This window comes from Xyrauchen texanus, chromosome 40 (genome assembly GCF_025860055.1).
Source record: "Xyrauchen texanus isolate HMW12.3.18 chromosome 40, RBS_HiC_50CHRs, whole genome shotgun sequence".
NCBI classification, from domain to species: domain Eukaryota; kingdom Metazoa; phylum Chordata; class Actinopteri; order Cypriniformes; family Catostomidae; genus Xyrauchen; species Xyrauchen texanus.
The window spans coordinates 19,524,632-19,552,110 of record NC_068315.1 but is presented as its reverse complement, the minus strand read 5'-3'; the positions used below and the strand labels follow the sequence as shown (position 1 = coordinate 19,552,110).

Genomic DNA, 27,479 nt, shown 5'->3' with positions numbered 1-27,479 from the left:
GCTCAGTGATGAAAATGTTATTTTACCATGAAAAAGTAATTGTAAATGAAAACAGGAGAAAGGAACAATACTGTGTACTTATATGAGGGACTGAATTAACTACTCATTCAATCAAAGACTAAAAATTCTGTAACTAAATCAGTCTGTAACTAAATACACTTTTTTTTATTTTATGTGTTTTCTGAAAATACCACTGTTGTCTATATATGCTCCAAAACTACAATATTCCATATTAACTAATATTCAGTAGGTAGCTAGCTTAAGTTAGCTAAAAGTACATAGTTACCTCCCAAACACTCACAACTCTATATGCTGCAATTCCTTTTTCCATGGTAACAAAAACTTCACTGATTGGCATATATCTCTTCATGATCGTTGGTAGTGTAGTACTTTTTTCTTTTCTTTTTTTTAAATCAAGTTACACTGCTTAGGGTTTCTACAGAAGCATATAGCTTTGTTGAACAACCTCAGAATTGGATTTGCCCATGTTTGTGAGGTTTATAGTATTGAATGTTTGCAAGATATTCAGATTTTTGTTGGGAGGTAGCAACAATTAGTTGAATAATGGTCTGTAATTTGTGGCATCATCGATTTCAGAATTATAGTGCATTACATGTCGGGCAGACAGCTTCTTCATGTCTAAGTGGGCTGTTTTTGGCCAGATTACAGTGCAATGAGAACCAGGCTTTATGCCGATAGTCAAAATACTTTTATTTGGTTCATCATATTCGTGTGATATTACCTCATGAGGGCCTGGACTTTGGCTTCATGTCTCTCCTCTAGCTCAGCCAGTTTCTTCTTCAAGCTCTCCACTTCTTGCCTGAGCCCAGCAGAATGCTCCATCTCCCCATCCAGGAGACTACGCAGAGACCTGTGCCAAATGGTTTTACAACATTAAGACAGTTTTACAACATTAAGACACATCTGACCCACATAGCTTTCTTTAACTACTATCAACCCACATGATAATTACATGGTTGCACATTACTGATTGTGCATTATAACCACAGCAAAAAGGTAACTATACACAATGGTCCACATTCATGAAACAAACGAGTAATGAATTTCTGTGTTAACTTGTTTTTAATAAGCATTCTTAAATATATTGTGACAGAATTGTTTTACAAAGGGGATGCACCAAAATTTCAATTTTTATATTTTTGGGACTGTAAATTGGGTCACTTGTATTGTACATACAGTATGCCTATGTCTGAGTACTGCCCACAAGGCTATAGCTCCTACACTAAAAAGATTATTGCGTTGACAACGTAAGGCTATTCAATGCAACATCTCATGTAATGCACAAGGAGGAGAAACTGTCTCTCAAGTGAAAAGGCAGAGGATCTAAAGGTTACTAAAGAACCTACCATCTTTCCTTTAGACATGAAAAATATGCAGTTGTCCTTTGTTGTGTATTTTAAGTACTTGTTTTTAGGTACAGTTGTGCATATATTAGCCAAAAGTCACTTTCAGATTTATTTTGAGATCATTGTTAGTACTCTGTTTTCTACACATCATTATAGTGAGTGAAAAAAGCAACTATTCTGTTCAAAAGTTTGTAAGTCTGTTCAGAGTTTGTAAAGTCAATATTGCATTGAACAGCACACCCCTAATTACACAATTTTTACGTCTACAAAAATGTACAATATTGTGTAGATATGATACAATATTGTAAAATTTATTGGAGCATAAATGTTATTTTAGTAATGCCAAATGAAGGAAGAACTATTGTAATCCATACAAATACTAATTTAAAATTTGCATTTAGGGGTTTCGGTTTTCATCCCAGTGTGTCCAGTACATTTGGTTTTGGCAAAGAATTTTAATTTCGTTGCATTGCTTTTTACAAAAGTTTTCTGCAGAAATGTATTACGTTCTTGTTTCATTAATGACCACAGCAAACAGTAAAGACTTTTCTTACATGTTCTGCTCCGTGACCTCATCCTTCCTGTTCATCATGGCCACAATGGCTTGCCGTAGTTCAGCTATGGAGAAAATGTTTTTTTACAAAGGTATCAAAATCCTACTTAAAATGAACAATTGCTTTTGTTCTCACCCGACTCATCCAAGAGACAAAAATATGATTTCTGTACAATGAAGCTCAATATATCAGTGGGATTTGATGTCCTATGTAGACCTGGCTTCATTCCTTCAATAAGAGTTACTGTTTTATACTGCTGACATTTTCATTTCATTTGTGTGGCACCACAGAACTAATAAAGAGAACTAAGCATGGCTTAAAATACCAACCTGACATTAATTTCTTTAAAGTGAAGGTGATGTGAAAGGTAAGGCATTTACAACAGCCTGGAGGAGATTTTGTCTCCAAAAAAATGCATCTGTGAGTTATCTGAGTGAAACAAAGTTCGAACTGGGAAGTATCATCAGGACACTTCAAAGGGGTGCTCAACAAAATGGGTGACATTGGTGTCCCTCATACACATACATGAAAAAAAGTCTTTGAAATAGGATAGCTGATGCCAAATTCACTTTATGTTAATGTAGACATTTTCAATTTTTTGCTTTCTCTTTTATTTGGAGAGTGTCTTTTTTAGCATGTATTTCCAACTTCTTGCCATAGTAGCACATATGCATATTTTTATGATAATAAAATAGACAGAAATAAAAGCTAGCATTGTCTTTACTCTGTCTATATATTTTTAAGATTTTAGTTGGCATTATGCAGTATTAAAAAGTCCTTAAGTTGTGTTCCTTTCAACACTTTTACCACTATATTGTTCTTTTCTTAAGTAAACTATTCCATAAATTAAACATAAAAAATAATAATAACATCATATTTCTTTCAAATAAATTTCTTTATCGCTTTAGAAGAAATTTGTAAAAATATAGCACAAGGTTTGTAATGTCAAATTGCACTGTCTGCTCTGTTATGATCAACCTGTACCTTTTTGAAGGCATAATTATATCCCAAAATAGTCAAATGAATAAACTTTCAACATGCGATTTATTAACACTTAAATACATCATATGTCTCATAGAATCTTTAAAATCTTACAAAGATGTACTATTTTTAAAAAAATCACCTTTTCAAACTGGAAAAGATATTCGTTTCATAGAGCGACCCCGAAACACTAAGGAAAAACACATTGCACACCTTAAATTTGACTTTCATGACATACAGAGAAAAGGGAGGCAGCTTCTTTGTTTTCTTTGTACTTCCAAAGCTCGATAACCTAGCTCTGGATAACCCAGATAACCCCCAGAACACGACTCCTGAAGACAAAGCCTGAACATTCCTATCAGTCCATTATCATTTAATGAATCTCAGAGGAACCTTAGGCTCGGATGGAGCCATCTATAAAACCTGGCTGCCCTGATCCACATTTAACAAGCTTAAAGTACCTTCACTACAATAAAGCCTTACATGTCCGTGTTATTTTCTTAAGGTGCTACAACGTTTGTGCGTTTGAAGAGCGATACGGCTCAATTGCCTCTCTCTCTCCATGTACAAAGATTATCAGACCACAGGAGATCAATTTGGCAGCCATAGGCATAATCAGACACTAACTTTGTGCAATGTCCCTTTCAAAAACTCCAAACAGAAAATGTTTGCAGATATAAAAAAGGTCAGAAGTTGTTTGGCATCATTTTTCTTTGTGTGTTGTTATATTAAATGAGGGCATTGGAGGTGTGTGTGTATGCTGGAGAGGAGTCAGGAAGAGAACTATGACTGAAGAGCCCGCTCACTCTCCTTGAGCCCTTCATCTGGAGGAGAAGAAACACAGAAGGGTGAGGTGATCAAGTATGTTTGTAATCCTGAAAAGAAGCAGGCAGAAGCAAGTACAGGAGGATGAAGCATTGATTTCCTTCCCAGAATGTAAGCTTCAGAGACAAGTCTGAGACTAGAAATCGACTGTTATTTTTTACCACAGATACTGCTGGCTAATGCTAATTATTTTTATGTTAAAGTGTCTGGTTGCCGAAATGCAGAACCGATTTTGTTTCTGCCATTTGACACAATCAAAAACAACTACCTGACAACAATAAAAAAAATCCACGAGAAGCCATGCATTTCAGTGATTTTACCACAGGTAAGCAGTGTTCTTTGTCACAACTAGACGCAGATTATTTTAACAAGTAACGGGAAAAACTATTTTTCAACATAGTAATAGAGTTCATTAGTGTAAATAGACCTTATTCACACTAGCCCCATCTTTACTGGGAATGACGACGAGGCTGTGAGGGTTAGTCTTACAGTCTCTTCTATGGGCTGTCCTGCAGTTGAAGTGCTTTTGATCATTCCACATACAAAACATTGATAGAATATCTCTCCAAGAACATTCAGTACGCAAAGAACTCCAGACAACATGAGTTGTGGAAAATCAGATGTGATCTTAGAGCTTTATACAGTTTTATACCATTCGTGCCATTGAAGTGATGGTCTATCGCTCACAGCCTCATTGTCATTCCCATTAAAAACCAAAGATGATGCTACGGTGAATAAGGTCTATAGGCTGTTTGAAGTTGCCAAGCAACATAGCAACATAACAACAACATTACTGCTGAATGTATGGTCACAGGTGTGGGTTTATTGTCAGTTTACAACAGTTTCGAACACAGCTTGTCATATCAAAATTTCGATTCTAAGCAGACATACTGTGCTTTGAGCTCATTATTTATTTTCAGATAACACAAAGAATGATGATGTCACGTGGGAAGCTACTGGTGTACACACAAATGACAAATAATATTATATCACACATTTTCAAAATATATTGTTTACTCACTTTCCTGCAACAATAAACTTGCAGCTTTAAACTATGTATTCTTTGTATTGAGCCAAGTGGTCAGGGTGTGACGTTTCGATCTTCTATTTTTCACATGTCCTCTTTTCGTACAAATTCACGGTTCAGAGCTCACCAAAATGTAAACATTGGTACACAGCTTCGTACAAAATTTCTTTGCTTGGTCTTGTGTTTCCAGCCTTAAGTGTTTGGATACGTTTGAATGGGAGTGAAGAGTGCAAAGTGTAGTGAGACCACCCCCAAGCTATCCGTTTATTAATATTTATTATGACAATTTATCATTACTATTATTATTGTTGTTTTTGATATTATTATTTATATATCCCAAGTTGTTTTGAGATTTAATTAATTGCCAATTTATTTTTAGCTCATGTCTAACTGTTAAGCTAAAAATGCTACATGTTTTTCCACTTAAGAATGATTGGATGCAGACCAAATGCAAACAATTAGAATGAACAGTTTTTTTCCTGTTGAATGCCATTTTTTGGAGATCCACCAAATGGAGGAACTTATCTCTAGACAAAATACTGAAATAAACGATAACTGATTACATACAAAATTGTGAAGTTCTGGAAAAATTGGCAGTCGAACTGATTATTTGTATACTGATATCTGGGATGTCTGCCATTAGTTCACATTTAGCATAGGCTAAGTGTTAGGTGTCTGCACCAAGATGCCATGTGGGATAGACCCTTCAGCTTTGTGTTGCTTAATTCCTTAATTATTAGGTTAATAAAAATCCCAACTCTTGAAGCCCTGAATAACTCTGAAATGCCTATATGAAATGCCCATAAATATGATAACCAACAATCAAAAAGCTGCCTACCAGGTGGTGCATTAAAGGATAAACTACCTCACATCTTTAATTTTATTTTGAGGCAATTAGTATTTTCAAGCCCCAAAGGTAATGTTCATTATATCCATGATTAAATAGCAATTAATAGGTTATTAAGGCACACAGAGTAAGCCACTTTTGATCTGAAATTGAATTTTACTCATTTAATTTCTGTGGGCACTAGTAGATTTTGGCACTCAACATGGAACATTTTCTCTCTTTTCATCTTTTCTCCTTTTTAGTTTTGAAAGCTGAAGTATAACTGGATCAGTCACCTCCAGCTCCATCACAAAGTTGTGCTTTGTCCAGACAAAAGGCAGAGAAAGAGAGAGATGGATAGAGAGCGGGTGGAAGGGAGGGAAAGAGAGAGAGAGAGAGAGGGAGAGATAGAAAGAAAAGAATCTGTATAGGAGAGGAAAAGAGGAAAAAGATGAGTGTTTCACATTGAACCAACAGTGCCCTCAACTGGAGAAAGGATGAAAGCATTGACCAGTACTGTGTCTAGAATGTTATGAAATGTTGTCCCTACAAGTGTAGAATTCTCATTTTCAACAGCTAAACAATTGTGAATTGTGCTAATCTGAATTTATCTTTTTTAAAAGGGAAAGTCACATTGCCAATATTTAAATGATGACTGCCTCCAATTCACTAGACAACAGAGCTATACTCTAGGCATATTACCTCATTGATGCCATCTGTCCAAACTTTTCAAAGGCTATGCATGCTTTCAAGCATGCTCATATGCACACAGGTATAGTTAAATGTGGAATAAAACATGTTTACAATGGCAGCCTTCAAAAATAAAAGAGCTGCAAAGACAAGATATCTCATTAAAATATGGGCAATGATGCAGTCTGACACTATACTCTAAAAAGGCGCACTGTGATACAATTCCAGCGACAAGTAATTTGTCTGTCCAAACTGAACTCAAAATGTGGTGTGACACAACGCAGCCAATCCTAACATACAGTATCATGTTTAATATACAGCTATGTGGAACAAGATATTGGATCAATCAGATTTCAAAGTGCTGGGCAGAAGCGATTTACAAAATGCTTGGTCTGAGTTCGATTCACCAATAAAGTGCATTGTAAAAAGTACTTCGGGTTCACTTGATTTTTTCAAATGCCTCCTTGCTATTCAAGGTTTAGTCTGGTTAGGACAACACCTCAGATTTACAAGGAACAGATTTGATTGCTTTTCACTTTATCGTGTCATGTCTGATAAGGAGAAGTGTAAGGTCAACTCACCAATGCTCATGGACTCAGGAAGGCCAGGGGTTGGCAGAACAATGGACACAGGAGCCATCTGTGGTGGTGAGCTGGACTCCATGCTGATCCAGCCAAGATCATTACAGAAAATGAGTATCAGTCTTCATAAAGAGTAATGACAGTAATATTACAAAAACATGGTCTCTTTTCAAACATGTACCTACCTAAACTGTAATTGGCTTCTTGTTTTTTCATGGTCAGTTGGTGGGCTTGAGCTCTCCTTCTGGCCATTAAATTCTAAATTCTCAACTAAACCACCAGCTGAAATAAAAAAAATAAAAAAATTGTTTTAGGTTTTTTTGCTTGGACAGATATCGAACATAATATACTCAAGTATGTACTATCACAAAGAGATATAGAATATAAAGAAGATAAAGCATAAAAGTAAAAATAGATTTGGCCCTGTCTGACAACACAACCTGCCAATCTCTGTTGACAGGACCATACAAATTTTAATAGGGAGTCCTTGAATGAGCGCTGTGTCTGACAGGCTGAGGGTCTGACCTTGTTTGTTGAAGGGCTCAGAAGGGGCCAGCGGTATGAGAATATGTGAGCTGTCATTGTCGATGTCAGTGATGATCTGCCTTGGGCTCCAAGTGGAAACACTGGACAAGCTCTCCACAACCATCCTGTGCAGAGCAGAATGTTATAAGGTATAGTTACTAATGAAATGCTTAAATTATCATTTGTAACTACAACAGAAGGCTTGCATTGTGCTTTACACTGAAAGTGTTTCTTCTGCATTACAGATCTGCGGCTCTATACAGAAAATGCAAGGATTTCTGGGTTATCACATTGGGAAGTCCTCCCTTAAATGATTTATTTATTATACTTTCAAGGGCTATTTTCATAGTATGATCAAAGTAGTTTAAGAAAACAAACACTAATCTTCTTACAACATTACAATAAAAACCAATATAAGATATTTTCATTTAGAAATTCAATGTAGATAGAATTTTTTTTTTTTTTAATTCTGGGGGAAACAAAGAACTTTCAGAATAAAGCTGTTGTTTTCCCATAATATGGATCATAAATTACAAAACTTATCAAGAGTGAGTTGAGAACTATTACAAACTTGATCATTGTGAAATCTACTGTAATTTACATGATCATATTCACATTTAAATTATAATTAAGGGTGTTTTCACACTTAGTTCATTTCAGGAGTCTAAGTGTGGTTTGCAGAATATTTTACCCATATGTGAACACTCCAAATGATCTGACCCCTTTAAAGCATCTCAGGAGGTGGTCTGAGTTCAGTTTGCTATAACCTGGGCCCGGATTCCCAAAGATTGTTATCTTACCACTAGCAGTTCTTGAACAGCTAAGAGTTTTTGCTGCAAACCTATTCACAAAACAGCTAAGAGCAAGTTTTACTAAGAAAATCTTAATGTAAGAGTAAGGAGGAGTTGACCTCGTTGCTATAGATGATGTCACATTTTATGAATGTGTCCTTTTAAATCGGCCAAAGTGATTGGTAGACAGGAAACCTGATAATCTGAACATTATTCCAAACTTTTGGCCGCCAGTGTGTATATATATGTATATATATTTATTTTTATTATTATTATTATTATTATTATTATTATTATTATTAAAGCAAAAATGTTTTCCAACAGCTATATCACCCATGTGAAAAACTAACTGCCCCCTTAAACTTAATAGCTCTTTGTGAAACCTTTAGCAGCAACAACTGCAACTAAACACTAGAGCTTCAACTCTTTGAATGATGACTGGAAGTTCTCCTTTAGGATTTTTAGGTAGAGAGCAGAATTTATGTTTCCCTCAATTATTGTAAGTCACCCTGGTCCTGAAGCAGCAAAGCATCCCCACACCATCACAGTACCACCACCATGCTTGACTGTAGGTATGATGTTCTTTTTGTGGAATTCTGTGTTGGATTTATGTCAGATGTAACGGGACCCCTGTCTTCCAAACATTCGAATCATCAGTCCACTGAACATTCTCCCAAAAGATCTGAGGATCATCAAGGTTTGTTTTGGCAAAATTCAGACAAGCCTTAATGTTCTTCTGGGTTAGCAGTGGTTTTCGCCTCGCCACTCTTCGGTGGATGGCATTTTTGACCAGTGATAGTGGAGTCATGAACAGTGACCTTTATTGATGCAAGAGAGGCCTGCAGTTTCTTGGATATTGTCCTTGGCTTTTTTGTGACTTCCTGGATGAGTAGTCGATGTGCTCTTAAGAGGAATTTTGGAAGGTTGGCCACTTATGGGAAGTTCACTACTGTCCCAAGTTTTATCCATATGGTGATAATGGCTCTCGCTGTGGTTCTTTGGAGTTCCAGAGCCTTTGAAATAGCTTTGTAACCCTTCCCAGACTGATGCATTTCAATCCCCTTTTTCCTCGTAATTTCTGGAATTTCTTTCAACATTGATATAATGTGCTAACTGGGTGAGACCATTTAGCCAACTTCATGCTGATGAAAAGGTTCTATTTAGGTGCTGATTTGATTAAACAGGGCTGGCAGTAATCAGGCCTGGGTATTTGTAGTCCAGCTGAACCCCATTATAATTGCAGTTTCGTAGATTTGAGGATTTAGTAACTAAGGGAGCAAATACTTTTTCACACAGGCCAAGTTGGTTGGATAACTGTTTCAATAAATAAAGTTGTCATTTAAAAACAGTTTTTTGTATTTACTCAGATTGTCTTTGTTTTATGTTAGATTTTTTTAATTTGAAGCAATTTAGTATGAGGTATACACAAAACAGAAGAAATCAGGATGGGGTAAATACTTTTTCACAGCACAAGCTAGCTAGTAAGACAGACAGATTTTTTGGTTTATGATTATTTTGAAATTAGTTTGCCTGTGGCCAGACAGCACAGAGTTTTCACATTTTATCTCCAGTGTAATTGGGTTGTTTCTGTTTATGGGAGAGTTAACTGCATCTCTATATAGATGATCAAGAGATGATCCTTTTTTAAAGGTCAATGTTAATATTATATTGTTTATATTATAATGTTACTTTATTAAAATACATAGACTCGATTGCAGTTCAGATTATACCTTTTTTAAAAGGTCATAATATTCTAAAGCATTGCTTTTAATGTGGATTGATGACAGCAGGCATGCTTTGAATCATTTGTGAGTCACTCTAAGAGTTTCAATCATTCAAAACAGCTGTCAGTTAAGCCATTAAACTGATTAGGCAGCAAGTCAGCTGCAAACATTTTCGGATGCAGCCCAGATGTGGTAGATGAGTTGATAGTTGAGGAGTGGGAAAGAGACATAAAGAAAAAAGTTAGTTTGGTGTCAAAAAGTTGTATATATTTTAAAAAAAGATTAAACTCATATTGCTGACGAATCGGCCATGACAGCTGTTGACTGAAAGAATAAAATCTGCTCTAATGCCCCTTGTGGCAACGCTGATAATGCAGTGCGTACTTGTGGGGTATTGTTTGTAGAATTTTGAGGAAAATTATGAATTTAATCAATTTTGGAATAAGGCTGTAACATAACAAAATGTGGAAAAAGTGAAGCGCTGTGAATACTTTCCTGATGCACTGTATATACATTAAAGGGGTCATGACATGGTTTTTTTTATTGTATTATTATGTTCCCTTAGGTGCAATTATAGTATTAATATATATTTTTTTTAAGAAAAACTTTTAAAATCTAGTGATTTATGACCTTTTCCCACCCTGTTTCTCATCCTCTGATTCAAACAGTCTGTTTTGGGGGCGTTTTCCATTTAAGACTTCAGTGTTAACGCCCACTGTTATGATTGGCTAACGTCAGTGCCTATGTATCAATTATTGACGCCCCCAGCCAGAACAATATGCAAGTAAACTAAGTAAAAACACTGTGATTATTCATAATGAATGAAATTGCGCTTTAAAAAGTAGTTTAAAGTTTAAAATAGATTACTTACAGTTTGCGTCGTCGTTGTTCCCAGAATAGTCGGCACAGACTTATCTTTGAGCAACAGTTTTCTGGCAAAGCCAGCATCATATTGAGATTTGTTCTCAAAACAGTCATCCTTAAAATGTACAGAACAAACGCTTAAGTTAACACTGCCGTGACTGGGACGTCCTCAAAAAATAAACTGCATCCATTTTTCCCTGACGCCTGGATCTTTCGGCAGCTTATTCAGAGGTTTTGTTTGACCACAGCCAGGAACAGCACATCTGTGTGGCATCGTAATTTTCCTGTGCACAAGTAGTCTCTGTCAGAGCTCGCTGTCCATAGACTGAACACTTGTGAGGCGCACGGCGATACGAAATCAGCGTAGTTGTCTTGCGCTTAAAGCGTAGTTATCTTGTGCTGGAGGCGGTCATATGCAAACGCTGTTACGTCACTTCTAACCGACACGTCACTTCTAACCATGAATCCAGAACGAGCTGTATTTTGAGCTTGATTAAATAAATGATTCGTTTAGAATGGGGAGGACGTCTTAAAATATTAAACTTGCAGGACGTTTTAATGATACCTTATATACCAAAAGATCAAGGCAAATTTGGTTTCTCATGTCATGACCCCTTTAAATCATGACAGTTTGGAGTGCTCAAGTGTGAAAATGCCCTAAGCTACACAGAAAAGATCCCAAATTGACACAGCAACGTATGTTTTCAGAAAACGGGTGAGTTGTTCACACCAATATTTTATGTTGCATCATAAAAATTCTATATTGCAAAGGATTGTATTGATATATGATTTACAGTGAATTTAACACATTTTATGCAGAGTTTAGCAAAAACAGGTGCCAAAACTCAACTTGCTGCTACAATTCTGCAACACAGCACCTCGCTACTTATGCAGGCAGTGTGAAACTGTATCCTGTTAATATCGCTGCTGAAATAAAAAAGCAATGCTTATACTTGCAACGTGAAACAAGCGTGAGTCTGTAAATCTTAGTTGCCTTTATATTTACTTCATCCTGATCAAAAAAAAAAATGTAATAAAGTGCAGCTTATCAAGGTTAACTTACGGCTCTCCAATTCCATGATCCTCCAGAGGCTCTGGCCTGCCGTTTCCATAAATATCCTCCTCTTCATTATCAATGCTCTTGCTATCAGGCAGGAATCCGTTCTGTGAGGGCATTTCGCCCCAGCTCGCAATCCCTGGCACCATCAGTCCATTCTGAGTGGGAAAGATGGAGTCTGGAGGGTCCAGAGCCTCTTCAGAACTCACATGGCCCACCGCACTTTTCCTGAGACTCCTAACAACTTCCTCACCTGCTTCATCCTCATCTTCTGCACCCACGTTCAAGTCATCGTCAAAGGAGATTATGTTTGTCATCTTCTTTTTACGTCTACGCTCTTTCCTCAAACCAGAATCTAAAACACAAATATACTGTAAGTGCTAAATTAATAATATTTGAATCTTGATTGTCAATGGACTACAACACAATATTCAGAAACAGCCTCAGTAGAGAGTAAAACGTGTGGGATTTATACGTTACAGCAGTGAACCCAAACCATGGGGATTTTTGTTAAACCTAAAACAAAAAAGTTTTCTTAAAGTATATTAGGACTGTTACATTTATTATTTTCAGTTAATTACAGGGGGGGGGGTCTTTTTTTGTTTAAGTAAATTGTGTTGATGACACTCATAGTGGAATACGTGAGCGTAAAGTACACAAGAAGAAGAAACCAGACATAGGTATATTTCTGCAACAGTGCCCTTGACCTTGACTTTTTCCATGTTTGCCCCAAGAACTGTCAAAACTTGTCAAAGACAAGTTCAAGTGTCAAGGATAGAGCAGAAGGGAGCTTTGATATGAGACTGTTTTTCAACCATAACATGCTGTAAATTGTTTTCAGTTTAAAAGTGAATAATTATTATTGTGAAAATATTTTAGTAATATTAAAACTAATGCTAAAGGTTTGGTGTCTAGGGTTTGGGATACTTGAGACTTAGTGATTGGTTTGTGGAGGTATTGAAGAGAAAAAAGGTTAGGAAACACTGTGTTATGGCATGCTTCTAAAGCACTACCATACCTGCAGAAGTGCTTCGGGGCAGGACAGGTAGTGGGTCTGAAACAGAATCAGAGCGTGGGATGAAACCAGGAACCACAGCAGTAGCAGTACCAATTTCCCGTAGGAGCGTGCTGACACCCTGTGCGGACTCCTTCCACAGACTGCTCATGCCCTGTGTGGACTCCTTAAGCAGGTGTGACACAGACGACCCGCTGCGGGTCTGCCCGTTTAGGTCCGTGTTGTCAATGTTTATGGCAAACAAGATGGAATTGAGCCCTGTTTACACATACACAAAATTTGCACTTGCACAGGGAAGGATCTTCAATTATACTTTCTAACATGACAACTATGAAATGATATTAGGTAAACATCTCCTTAAAATTGTATGCACACTCCTTAAATGACGCAAGCCAGATGGTTTAATTACAGAAAGAAAACTTCATTGCTGATGACCAAACACACTCTCTCACCTGCAGCCATTGTAGGCAGCATACTTGCTCTCTCCCCATCAAGGACAAAAGCCCAATCTTCATAGTAGGCACTATAAGAGGCATTTGAAATATAACAATGAAGTAATTTCACATCCATTAGGCGAGTCTTACTAATATGTAGAGAAACAGTGAAGTGCAGGATAACAGCACACTCAATGGGGTGCTGAAAGACAAGAGTAAAGGACGACATGCACCTAAGGCGGGCACAGTCAGCCAGTAGCATGTGAAGATAACGCTCTAGAGAGTGCTCGTTGAGGGCACAGCGAAGCCATGCTCGGCCCCGGCCCAGCTCAGACGTGACATTCCGTAGAGAGTAGAACCGATGCAACTCGTGATGGTTGAGGTGCTCCTTCACATAAAACCAGAAAGTCAGCTCTGCAACACACAACAGAATTGTGTATTTTAACCTACTCTTGAATGCTACATAAAAAGAAATGTTCTCAGTTCCCCATAATGTCACACTTCACTCCACAAGGAAGTGATTTTGCGGACAATTGCCATTATTAAGAGCTTCAGCAAAGGTCTTGATCTCAATCTTCAAAAAATAATGATAAAGAGAAAGGAAAAACCTGTAATTAACTTCAATAGAGCAAAAGAGAAAAACATAAAACAAAGATTCAGCCTTTCAAAACCTCACAGACCTTAGAGAGGATTAAATGGACTGTACAGTTATAACTCACAGCCTTGTTTTCATTTGCTTAAAATTATGATGTCAACTCTAAACAATGTTCATGAAAAAACAAATATAGATTTCCATGTCTTCATATTTCTGGTCAGGACGTTTTAGATTTAAACCCGACTTGGATTTAAGTCTGTTGCAGTTTTCTGCATGTACACTTCTCTGATTGGATTGACACAATGGTGCATTTTACAGGCCTGTTCGATTTTGGTTGCTCAAGACTTTGGTGGTCATGTACGCCTGGATTTATGTTCTGTATATGTGTGGTTACAGGAATAGTTCACCCAAAAATGATTCTCTCATCTTTTGCTCACCCTCATGCCATCCAAGATGTGTATGACTTTCTTTCATCTGCTGAACTCAATGAAGATTTTTAGGAGACTTTTTTAGCTCTGTTGGTTCATACAATGCAAGTGAATGGGTGCCAAAATTGTGAAGCTCCAAAAATCACATCAAAAAGCAAAGTCAGAATAAAAGTAATCCATACCACTCCAGTGGATAAATCAATATCTTCTGAAGCGATATAGGTGTTGGTGAGAAAAAGATCACTTTCACATTCTTCTTGTGTTTTTGGCGATTCGTGTATGAATATTAAGTTGCCCATTTTCTTGAGACATTACTGTAGTTATACTGACTCGCTGCACTATGAACACGGAGAGGATAGAGACTGCAAACTAGGGACGCAACTAACGATTATTTTGATAATCAATTAATCTTACGATTATTAGAATGATTATTCGACTATTCCGTCATTATTGCAATGATTAATCATTAGCTCTTAATTCAGCTTGTGTCCCAACTTAAAAGGTTGTATTAAACGTGTTTACTAACATTAAAGAGGAGAAATAATCTTTTAAAAAACCCTTTAAAATGACATTCACTGATTTAAAGGGAAAAAATACTTTTTATTAAATTTAATTCAGTAAAGAAATTCACAGCATGAAAAAAAGTCTCGTTTTCCATTTAAAATGGTCTGAAAATCCTTAAGATACATTTACTTGAGAAGCAACATACAAGATATTTAGACTCTTGTCTCTTAAATGTAAGTGTATTTTGTATATAATTGTATTTTTTACTTGGTTATTCTTCTGAAAGTGCAGTAAAGACAAAATATAAATGCATTCAAGAGCTATTCTCTAAAAGCAAGTCTGAATATTCTATATGCTACTTCTCAGTTGAATGCATCTTTTTGTAAAGGATTTTTTACACAGATAAAAAAAAAAAAAAAATGTACTTCTGCAGTATAGCTGCTAAAACAAATGTTACATTGTTTTTAAAGGGGTTTAAAATATTTATATTGTAAAGCAAGCCAAAACAAAAACAAATAAAAACATATTTTTTTGCAGTGAATAATGAGGCGAAGACTACCCTTTCTCACCTTTCTGTTCACTTCAATCCATCTTTAATTCACAAAAAATAAACTCTCTTATTAATAAAGCTGCGTAATGCCAATTTTCTTCATGATAAGAAATGCACAGTGACACATATATTAAGATTCAATAAGTCGCGAGCAATCACGTTATAATCTAGCTACATTAAGTGTGTGTCCTCGAGGAATGAGCATCCCCGCGACAGAGTGTGCATCAGCCAGGTGCAGTTTCAATCCCAAGCACCTAGCCATGCAGTCTGCCTTTACAAACATTTGTGAAAGAATGGGTCGTTCTAAAGAGCTCACTGAATTCGAGCGTGGTACTGTAATAGGATGCCACCAATGCAACAAGTCAGTTCATGAAATTTCTTCCCTCATAGATATTTCACGATCAACTGTAAGTGGTATTATTGCAAAGTGGAAGCGTTTAGGAACCACAGCAACTCAGCCACAAAGTGGTAGACCACGTAAAGTTACAGAGCGGGGTCACCAAGTGCTGAGGCACATAGTGCGTAAAAGTCACTAACACTCTCCTGACTCAATAACTGTAGAGTTCCAAACCTCCTCTGTCATTAACATCAGCACAAAAACTGTACGCTGGGAGCTTCATGGCATGGGTTTCCATGGTCAAGCAGCTGTATGCAAGCCTTACATCACCAAGCACAATGCAAAGCGTCAGATGGAGTGGAGTAAAGCACATCGCCACTGGACTCGGGAGCAGTGGAAACATGTTCTGTGGAGTGACGAATCACATTTCTCTATCTGGCAGTCTGATGGATGAGTCAAGGTTTGGGGAATGCAGGGGAATGTTTCCTGCCTAACTGCACTGTGCCAACTGTAATTTTGGTGAAGGAGGGATAATGCTATGGGGTTGTTTTTCTGGGGTTGGCATAGGCCCCTTAGTTCCAATGAAGGAAAATGTTAATGCCTCAGCTTGTTAAGACATTTTGGAACATTCTATGATTCCAACTTTGTGGAAACAGTTTGGGGAAGGCCCTTTTCTGTTCCAGCATGACTGTGCAACAATGCACAAAGCAAGGTCCATAAAGGCATGGTTGGAAGAGTTTGGTGTGGAAGAACTTGACTGTCTTCAAATTCTCTAGGGGGAGACTCACTTTCACCCAATTTGAAAACCCCTGGTTTAGAGTGCATCTGGACTGTGAGATGTGTAATTCATCCTATCCTCAGTCAGACATGAACCGTAGTGCTGCTCTCGTGCGTCATCGTTAGAGTTAAATGTGAACTTGTGTTACGTTAATGAGATCAAGCGACTATTCGACAATGAAAATTTTTGTCGACAATTTTTTACTGTTGACGTTGTCGGGGTAAATGCCTCCGCATCTTATCACGTGGCTTGTTGAGCTCATTACTGCGGAGGATAGCGTGAAGTCTCCACAGTAATGAGCTCAACAAGCCACGTGATAAGATGCGGACTGATGTCTCAGATGCGGAGGCAACAATTGTTTTTTTTCTAAAATGTCAAGAATTGTCAATGACAAGGTGTATGTGAACTTCTGACTTCAACTGTACATACTCAAACCGTTAATCTTACGACTCAGTTCACACATGAACTTTTAAGTTAATGTTACAACTTCTCATTCAGGGAAGTACCCTGTGCTAAATTTACTTGTATTTTTGAAAGAGTCGTGTTTACACATGACCACTAAACAGAAAATTGCAGTTAATTTACTGCAAAAGGCTGTATGTGTGAAAGCGACTATTGTATCCTTGGGAAAGGACGGATAACCAAAATTTGCCAATCAAACACCAAAGCAAAAATGGAAAGAATGCATAAAAATAGATTTAGCCTAATCTCTATACCACTACCCACAGATAGGGTTGCAGCGGTATACCGGTTTCACGGTATACCACGGTTTGAAAATTGACGGTTATAATACCATGTACATTTGCTTATCTATGGTATTGAGAAAAAAATGCAACAGACGGAGATTCTCACATACGCATGCGCACGCACCTCCTTTCCTCCTTGTTTGTCTGTCAGACTCGTCAACTTGCGACACACACACACACATGCAGCGGAGAAAATGTCAGAGAGAAGCGAGGCGAGGGGGTCTGACATGAGTGTGTGAGTGAGTTAAAGGAGTGTTTCTCAACTGGTCTAGTTGGACTGGGTCGTGGACAGCAGGGAAAGAACAATGGCATGGTTCTCCCATTGAAGATATTTGGCAGCCGCCCAAGTGATAGACTATTTAGGACTGCAGAGGCAGATTTAATGATAATCTCGCAAACAACTAAAGCAGACATGGGCAATTTACGGCCCGCGGGCTGGCTCCACATGGTTTAATGTGGAATGTTTTCATTGGATATTTCAGTTAACTTGCATTGGGACGTAACGCATCTCCACAAGCGTTTACCATGCTCAGGGTTGCCAGATAAGAGATGCAACACCCCCAGTTTGAGATTTATACTTGCGCAAATTGGAAATATTCTGTCTAATGTTATACTTATTTTGTGCAATCTGGCAACCATGCACACAAGTGCACTTTTTCTGTCTCTCGCTTTCCCCTTTGAACAAACATAGATCTGTAGTGCTATATTCTGCTCAAGGAAAAGTGTTATACGGCTACTCTGTGTCCATTCTTGAGGCTGCTTGTGATGTTTGGTGCTACTTTGCAGGTAAACCTTCTCAGTGATTAAATTAAATATAAAAGTAGATCTTGGCATCATTGACGCACGGAGGGGTAATCACTGACATGTGAGCAAACGCAAGCCAGAAATGAAAAAGTATGTGTATTTTTTATTTGTGCAATTTAGACATTTTGAAGTCCCTTCACACCTGTATGTTAATCTAACTATTGCAGTAATTATTTATCATAGTCATGCAGCCTGTGTTATTCTGTTGAGTGTTGAAAAACCAGAGGAGACACACATCATGACTCTTTTAGCATGTAAACGTGTAATGTTTTAGAAAACATTTACATTTATGCATTTAGCAGACGCTTTCATCCAAAGCGACTTACAGTGCACTTATTACAGGGACAATTCCCCCGGAGCAACCTGGAGTTAAGTGCCTTGCTCAAGGACACAATAGTGGTGGCAGTAGGGATCGAACCAGCGACCTTCTGATTAACAGTTATGTGCTTTAGTCCACTACACCACCACACAAAAAGTAAACTTGCCCGATTTGCGGCAAACATTAAAAGTTCTATAAATGTCATTATTATTTATTTTTTAAAACAGACCACTGATGTAGAGAGTGTAAATTGAATAATAAATTATCAGGGAAGTAGAGATGGCAAAATACATTCATAAGCTCAGACTTTATTCAGTTTTTTAATGCCTGATAGAAAAGTATCTATCTTTGTAGAGCAATACAATACTTAAAACAATTGCAGAATAGTCTCACTAGTCACAGACACACTTCAGAAAATTGAGTACACAACTATTTCTGGGCTTAAAAGATACAAAAACCAAATCAATGCAGAACATTGTATCTCAAAATTAATAAAATGTGGCCCCCTATGCACTACTTAAATCCCGATGTGGCCCCTTTACCAAAATAGTTAAAAATATGAATAATTACACACATCACCTTTACAAATTTGTTTCAGGATTTTACATGAGTATAAGAAACTGTTATATTTTGACAATGTTATAGTTTCATATGAAATAATCTAAAGGTAGAATCTATTAGACTTCATTTTATTTCCACAGTGGCAGTTGTAGTTAAAGTTTCAAGATGTGTTTCAGCTAGTATTTATTTTTCATAATTTTTTAGTAGTTAATTTAACATGTAAACTAACATGCTTTAGTTATATAACATGTTATATTTACATGCTATTTTTTATCATGTTTATAATTCTGTTTATTATAATTCTGTTAGCTTTCTTATTTTTTCTATTTATTTTATTTTCAAAAGGGAGACATTTTTTACACATACTTCAATAAAATAAACGGTTTCAAGTTTCAATTATAATAAAGTGTTTGCTCAAAAATAAATAAATAAATAACCCTTCTGTTTTCACTGATAATGGTAATTGTGTAATACCGTATACCGTGATATTTTCTGAGACGGTTGTAACGGTGGCGGGCCCAAATTCCAGATTAAATTTTGTATTTTAAATAGTTCCAGAAATCATTTCGGGCGCCAGACAGGTCAAGCCTGTCTTCTGGTAGATTTTAACCCTTAAAGGATAGCTCACAAAAAAAAACACCAGTTACATATATATAAAAATTAAAAATTAAAAAACACAAACAACTGAATGCAGTTCAATATGATATATTTTACCCCCATCCATAACACAATCATAAACACAATGTTTAACAGAAAACGGTTATAAAAAAATTTAAAACACTAGCTGAAAAAGTCTATCGGTGACGCTTGACTCATGCACCTGTATTTTTAAAACAAAATCAGCAGATTTCAAGTGTCCTTTTCACTCACAAGTATCAAAAACAAAACAACAAGGAGGCAAGAAATAGAGGGTAATTAAATGTGGAATGAAAAAGTTATTGAATTTAACTAGATGCAACACTCACTCGGAGCGAGGCGCGAATGTGGGGCTGTGAATGTACGAGATCGTGTGTGTGTGTGTGTTTGTAAATCACTGACCATGGATGGCAGGGAGAACTATTCCCGGGGGGCTTGAGGTTGCGGAGAAGCCAACACAAGTCGATTACCTGAACTGGTTACTTGACAACGGCCTTCGCATAAGATGATGACAACACTCTGCAGCCGGCATTAGGAAGTGCGGCGCGGAACCTATTCACTCCGGTGATAAAACTGGCCAAACACAGAGCACGTCTCGCTCTAGCTTAGGAACTGATCTCATACACCCACAGGTAATCCGTGCACCTCGCTTTTTCCTAGATCCCCTCAACTCCCTCTGTCTCCATTTTTACCTTCCTTTGTATCATTTTCCTTAATTGTTTTTGTTCCATATATGGGCATGGATGGGGTGGATTTTTTCATGCACCGCCACACGGTTATCATACCGTGAAATTCTCATCCCGTTGCAACCCAGTGGTGGCTCAGCGGTTAAGGCTCTGGGTTACTGATCAGAAGGTCGTGGGTTCAAGCCCCAACACCACCAAGACACCACTGTTGGGCCCTTGAGCAAGGCCCTTGAACCTATCTGCTCCAGGGGCGCCGTATCATGGCTGACCCTGCACTCTGACCCCAGCTTAGCTGGGATATGTGAAAAATAAATAATTTCACCATGTATATGCAGAAATGTATGTATAATGTGTGACAATTGGTCAAATTAAATTAAATTAAATTAAAAAAACCCTACCCACAGCATTACAAGCAAGCTATTCACGAATCAATACATAGAATCTATACAAATTCATAACAACAGGGAAAACAGGACATCATAAACATTATGTAACTTCAAACAATAGAAGGGATGAAAAACATCTGAAAGATTAACTTTCTGAGGATTTAAAATGGCACAAAAGTCTGGGCATGAAATCATTCAGCTGTAAATCTCTTCAAGCATGTTTGCTCAAGACAAGTGCACTTTTTACGATGACAAACTCAAGCTGAATTAAGACCACTGAAAAAAAACAGCAACTTTTGGATGGCAATTTAAATGAGGACATCATCTAACATTCTACTCCACAAAAACTTACTCTGCACTAATTTTGTAGTAATATTCTTTGTCCTGCTGTTAATTTTAAACAACTCAAAACCACAGCAGGTGCAGGGACTAACCTCAGAAAAATCTTGATTCTCTTTTTTGCCATTTTCACAGGGCTTGTTGCATAACCATCTGGTTTCATAAACTGTATCAGCACCTAGATTTCCTGTATGAGCACTCACCATCATCTGTTTCCTCAATGGACAACCCAGAGCACAACATGCGTTCTTTGTTACTAGGGAAATCTCTAAGGCAATGCGTCTCAGGGGGAACAACTAAGACAAACTCATTAAGTAGGGCAAAGTGAGCACAGAGTGAAAGTTTAGAAAAACAAACTTTTTCAGCTTCTTTTGTCCAAGTGATACATCGATTAACAGGGCTGACAACGGACAGAATTTGAAAGACAAAACATAAGGTCTGTATGTCCATTATTTGGTAGAATCAGTAATAGTACCTGCTTCAGTTTTACTGCTAAGTCCAGCAGCTTGTTTTATAGCAGCTGCTGTGAGGGCTAGCCCGCGACTTTTCCTCAAGCCGTTTTGAAGAACTGCTTCAAACTGGGCACACAGGCATATGACTCTATGGGAACAAAAAGCAAACAAGTACAAAAAATTGTTTGTCAACAAACTCAGCATAATGTTACATGATTTACGATCTTTGCATAAAGCTCTATGTGTAAAAACTGTAATAGTGTTGTTGGCAAATAAGGTTGTCCAAGATTATAAAAATGTGAAATCCTTTAATTATTTAGTTTAAAACATGTATCAAGTTCACAGAAATGTAATATTCGTACCCATGTTCGTTTCATACATTATGGAAAAACATGAAAATACATACATTTAATTTAAGAGGTGTAACCATCAAGTTAAAAGGTAATAAAATACTTGTATTGCTTCTTGACAAATGGGAGTATACACAACTTAATCATTCATTTCAAAGAAAGTTTTCCAAAATATCTTTAAGGAAAATAATATTTGTTTAACCCTTGTGCATCAATTAAAAAAAGTTACACATAGGTTCATTATGGACAAAAATGGCCATGTCCAAAAACTGTCATAAAAATATTATAGATTTATATTTTTTTCCACTTTCACTGACATAATTTTTTTAACCAGCATCAGCTCTAATCATAATGACCAAACATTCATTCATTTTTAGAATTTTAACCCTTTAAACGCTGGTTTGTTTACATAATGGCACTGTTGTTTTTTTAGGAAAAAATTAAAAACAGTAATTATTTTCAATTTAATAGATGCTAAGCAGAATTTTTTTCTTTGATTATTAGAGCCTCGGATATGTCAATGATTAACAACAACATTCATTTTGATGCTTTCATATTTTTTATGCAGTATCAGATTTAAAAAAAGCTACCACTCAGGTCCATAATGGACAAAAATGGCCATGTCAAAAGTGTCATAAAAATATTATAGAATAATATTTTTTCTACTTTCACTGACTTATATTTTAACCAGCATCAGTTCTAATCATAATTACCAAACATTCATTTATTTTCAGAATTTTAACACTTTAAACGCCGGTTTGTTTACATAATGCCACTGTTGTTTTTTATAAAAAATATAATAATTATAATTATTTTCAATTTAATAAATGCTAAACAGAATTTTTTTTATTTATATTATTAGAGCCTCAGACACATACAAACCACACTCTGAAATCCATACCAACACACTCACACAATTATATATTCATAATGTATCTAATTGGCTCTATAATATGCATAAGCCAAAAACAGCAGAAAACAACAACAAAAGCTGATGATATGCCAAACCTGAAAAAATGGCACGATCTGGTAAAAAATATTTAAAATGTAAATTTTGAAGCCTTGCCAACATAATGAAAGCATGTTAAACAAGATTGCATAATTTTATAGTTAAATGGCACTGGGATTAAAAATCGCAGTTTTAATGGGTTTCAATGTGCCATTTTTGTCCAAAACGACGCTAAGAGGGAGTATTTTGTGTAACTAGTGCAAAAAAATTTTTTTAAAGAAAATAGGGTGAAATATTAAAATTCCAATAAAAATTCACACCTGTGGAAAATTTTATGCAGTTAGCATTAACACAGACAAAGTTATCAAAAAACAAAACTGAAAAAGCCAAAAATGTCCACAAGGATGCACAAGGGTTAAAAATGTTTGAGACACGAATATCAAAACGTTTTCTTAGGGTACTCCATTCAACTTGAACAAAATATGCCTTTTCATAAAAATATATACAGAATGTAATAATCTAATATCATGTAATTTTTAAGAAATAATAATAAAAAGATCTATGCCATGCCTCCACAGAATTATTCATTCCTTTTAAAAGTTCTCAAGATACAGAGTCAATTGATCTAAATCCGAAGCTTTGGCTCTGACAGCGTACTGCCCGGTAACGGCTTTCCAGCCGGGCACCTTCAGTGGTCCAAACAGGGCATTAAGTATTTGGGTATTTTATTCCCATCAAATTTGTGTGATTTAGTCAGTTTACAGTTAATTTTGACCCTTTGAGTGATATGGACAGGTGGGCTTCACTACATTTCTCTATGACTGGGAAGGTTAATGTTATAAAATTGTTTTTAAATAAATTGTATTCAAAATTCTACTACCTACTACAGTCTCTCCACTTTGAAGTTCCCCTCTTTTATTTTAAACAATTTGATAGTCTATAAATCCTTTATCTGGAATGGTAAACGTCCCCAGATGCATTTTAATATGTTACATAGGCAATGGTGGTTTAGGTCTCCCCAAGATTTTGTTTTACTATTATGCTTTTTGTCTCAGACATTTGGCGCATTGGTCGCTTCCACCTGAGAGCCCCTCCCTGGCTCTTGATTAAACAGGAGGTCATTGCCCCTATCTTGCCATTGCAAAGTCGTTCTACCAAGCTGCCAGAAGAAGTAAAGACATCCCGTTATCTGACACATGCATTTAGTGTGGACAAAAGTTTCCAAAGTGTTCAATTCGGACATTTACCTGAACGTTGCCGCAAGTATATGGTTAAACCCTAAATTGGGCACAAACAAGACCCCTTTCTGCTGGACAGAATGGATTGATAAGGGCGTTGCTATGCTGGGTGACCTGTATGAAAATGGAGCATTGAGCTCCTTTACATTCTTATGATGGTGCTTGATGCTTTTTGAAAGGGTCATGCGACTTCAGCATTCTATTCCTGGTTAAATCAGAGTCTAGGGGATGGGGTTTTAACATCTCTTAAGAAGTTTTGGGAGAGAGACTTAAATATATTACTGGAGGATGGAGAATGGGGTAGGATTTAAAAGAATGTCAAGTCTATGTCTAGGGATACAAGGGTGCGCCTCATTCAATTTACGATTTTGCATCGTTTTTATTGGACTCCCTCTAGATTGTATAGGCTTGGCCTTAAAGGCACACCTACTTGCTGGCGATGCCAATTGGAGGATGGAGTTGGTTCTGTACTAAGATTCAGACGTTTAGGTCAAAGGATCAGATTTTATTCTGCCCCAGACTTTGTATTTTGGGTGATGGGGCGCGTATTAAAATAGGGGACAAACGCATAAAAAAACTGGGACCTTACGAGCGTGATGATCGGCAGGAAGGTGATTATTGGGGGATGGAAGTCAGCTGGTGCGTCCTCATTTCATGAGTGGTACACCGAGTTGGGCAAAGTGGCGGCTTTTGGAAAAGATGCCGCATAGACAGCTGGGCAGCTTGGATTCTTAAGGCAAGAAGTGGGGCACTTATTTGGCCTTCCTAGAGGGTTGCCAGGGAGAAGCAGTGGAGAGGGACAGTTTAGATTAAATATATATAATGAATCAATATGTGGAACCCTTTTTATGTCATTGAGTATTTTCTTTTAACTGTCTATATGCGCATCTATGGTTATTCATTGTCTGGCAACTGGGATGTATGTTGGGTGATGGGGTGGTATATATTGATAAAAATGTATTCCATGTTTTCATTTGCTGTTTATGTTCATTTGAGTTTGGAATCAATTAAAAATTGTTAATGACAACAACAAAAAAATAATAATAATAAAAGATTACTTCCAAACAACTTATGCCAACATTTATTATTTTCAAGTATTTAAGCTTTTAATACTATTTATCCATGACTTTTATCCATTTATTTATTTTTACTGTCTCAGGATGGTTACAACACAAACATAGAGCAGCAAGCAGCAATGACAGGCCCAAGCACCAAGGGTCCATTTCCACCCGGTGGCTTTCAGAAAACAATGCAAGACGGACACATGAATTTGAGATTATTCTAACCAATTTTGAAGCAATTTAAGTAAATATAAGAGGATTATTTTAAAGTCAGTTGTAGGAGACACACTTCCTGCTGTTGGTGGTGGAGCTATAACCATGACCCAAAATCCAAATCACACAATGCACACAAAAAATATGAGACACTTCATGTTTCCCATTTTTCACCATTCATTTAATGCCTCACTAAGGCAAACTATTTAATATATCAAAAAATGTGTTCACAATTTAGCATCTTTAATGTCTTGGCATAATGATGTCTAATTGTGGTGACCGTCTCATGAATCCCATAAGAGCAGTATTTAAAAGTTCTGATTCATCTTCCTGTTGGGCAGAGCTAATAACTAGGGATGCACTGATACCACTTTTTCTCATCCGATGACGATATCGTAAATCTCAGTATTGGCCGATGCCGATACCGATCCCAATCCAATACCAGTGTTGATTTTTGCATAACCAGTTTAGAATATCTTTACAACATTGTGTGGAACTAATTGGGTGTGCTCTTTAATACGTAGAGAAACACAAACCTCTAACTACACATTACTTCAATATAATTTATAGCTTATTAAGATAACGTTGTTAACTAGTATACTGTTAGCAAAATTAACAGTAATTCCAGTATAAGTCATCAGTAGAAAAGAAAGCTTTCTTTTTTTTTTTGTCCGGTACACTACCGGTCCAAAGATTTGACTGAAATGTTTCTCATGATCTTAAAAATCTTTTGATCTGTCTGCTTAAATGTTTGAAATTAGTTTTGAAGACAAAAATATAATTGTGCCAACATATTCATTCATTTTATTATAAAACTACAATTTAATTAAATGTTTTTGAAATTGATGACTTGGACCAAATAATAAAGAAAAGCAGGCAATAAGTGCCCAACACAAGTTTAAAAAGCATCCCAGGGTGATACCTCAAGAAGTTGGTTGAGAAAATGTCAAGAGTACATCTCTGCAAAATCTAGGTAAAGGGTGACTACTTTGAAGATGCTGAAGTATAACACAGTTTTGATTTATTTAGGATTTTGTTTAGTCACAACATAATTCCCAAAGTTCCATTTATGTTATTCCATAGTTTTGATGACTTTACTATTATTCTACAATGTGAAAAAATATTATAATAAAGCATGAGTAAATGTTTCAAAACTTTTGACCGGTAGTGTATTTGTACCAATTTTAGTGAATGTAGGTGAAAAAGGGGGTGATACAGACCCCGTTACATGCCATTTTTGAATTTTTGCCAAGTCCTAATGGCCGATGACTCGATGTCATCGATGATATGTGTGCAAAATATTTTAAGCATGCCAAGTGCCTCAAAAACACTCATATATAGGAAGAAAGGAATAATAACAATGAATGTGTCGCCATGGCAACAACAATTAAGATATCAAATATTCCTCTATAATTTTATATCAGCAGTGTCTTGACATTATTCTAAAGAATTTTGAAGCAATTCATTTAAACACAAGTGGGCTATTTCAAAGTCTGTTAGAAGTGCCATACTTCCTTCTGCCAGTTGGTGGCTCTATGACCCTGACCCATAATAGCCACATCAATGTGATCAGCCCCAACTACCAAACATACAGCTGCATTTTCATCAAAATCACACAATGTACACAGAAAATACACGGCACTAACCGTTTCCCATTTTTCGCCATAAATGTATTGCTTCGTCATGGCGACACCATTCAAAATATCAAACATCTGTTCGCAATTTAGCATCTACAATGTCTTGGCATGATGTTGCACAAATTTGGTGTGAGTCACATGAATCCTCTAGGAAGAGAATTCAAATGTTCAGAGCCTGCGTTTTCCTGTTGGGCAGAGCTAATAAACAATGATTATGAAAGTTGTTTGGCTTGATGAGAACTATATATATACCAATTTTGCTGACTGCACTTTCAATGCCCTAATAAATATAAAAATGACTTTGAACTCAGAAGTTGAAAACAAGTTAATCATAGCATAGTTGTATTCAAGTAATTTGTATTTTGTTTGAATTGCATTTTAATGTATTTTAAATAACTTAATAGATCAGTACCAAAAAAATTGTGTTACATCACTGACCCATTAACTGATTTTTATAAAGGCTCAAAATTGACTAAATGCATTACCTCAAAATTCATACCAAAATACTTTTAATTTTTTATAACACAAATAGGTAATATTTAGGTATGACTATTTAGGTATATTGTTCTCACCTGCTATCTGAATCTGAGGCAATCTCCTTCCTGCCACCAAAGCGGATTTGGCACTGAGAAGATAAACAATAATTTAA

The 27,479-nt window shown here is 36.6% G+C and overlaps 1 protein-coding gene across 3 annotated transcripts in view; it reads right to left on the bottom strand.

The window, feature by feature from the left end:
• The window catches only part of LOC127633859 (sorting nexin-29-like), a 133,071-nt gene that overhangs the window by 104,234 nt on the left and 1,358 nt on the right, over window positions 1–27,479 (bottom strand). For 2 of the 3 annotated variants that reach the window (XM_052113212.1, XM_052113213.1), the window contains 11 exons: window positions 27,403–27,455; window positions 21,406–21,530; window positions 13,495–13,675; window positions 13,280–13,350; window positions 12,831–13,085; window positions 11,819–12,167; window positions 7,377–7,501; window positions 7,037–7,133; window positions 6,852–6,934; window positions 1,922–1,985; window positions 743–871 (listed from right to left, as the gene is read on the bottom strand). In XM_052113212.1, coding sequence (XP_051969172.1) covers window positions 743–871; window positions 1,922–1,985; window positions 6,852–6,934; window positions 7,037–7,133; window positions 7,377–7,501; window positions 11,819–12,167; window positions 12,831–13,085; window positions 13,280–13,350; window positions 13,495–13,675; window positions 21,406–21,530; window positions 27,403–27,455 — 1,532 coding nt within the window. The remainder of the gene's footprint in view (window positions 1–742; window positions 872–1,921; window positions 1,986–6,851; window positions 6,935–7,036; window positions 7,134–7,376; window positions 7,502–11,818; window positions 12,168–12,830; window positions 13,086–13,279; window positions 13,351–13,494; window positions 13,676–21,405; window positions 21,531–27,402; window positions 27,456–27,479) is intronic. The other variant, XM_052113214.1, reaches the window with a different exon arrangement.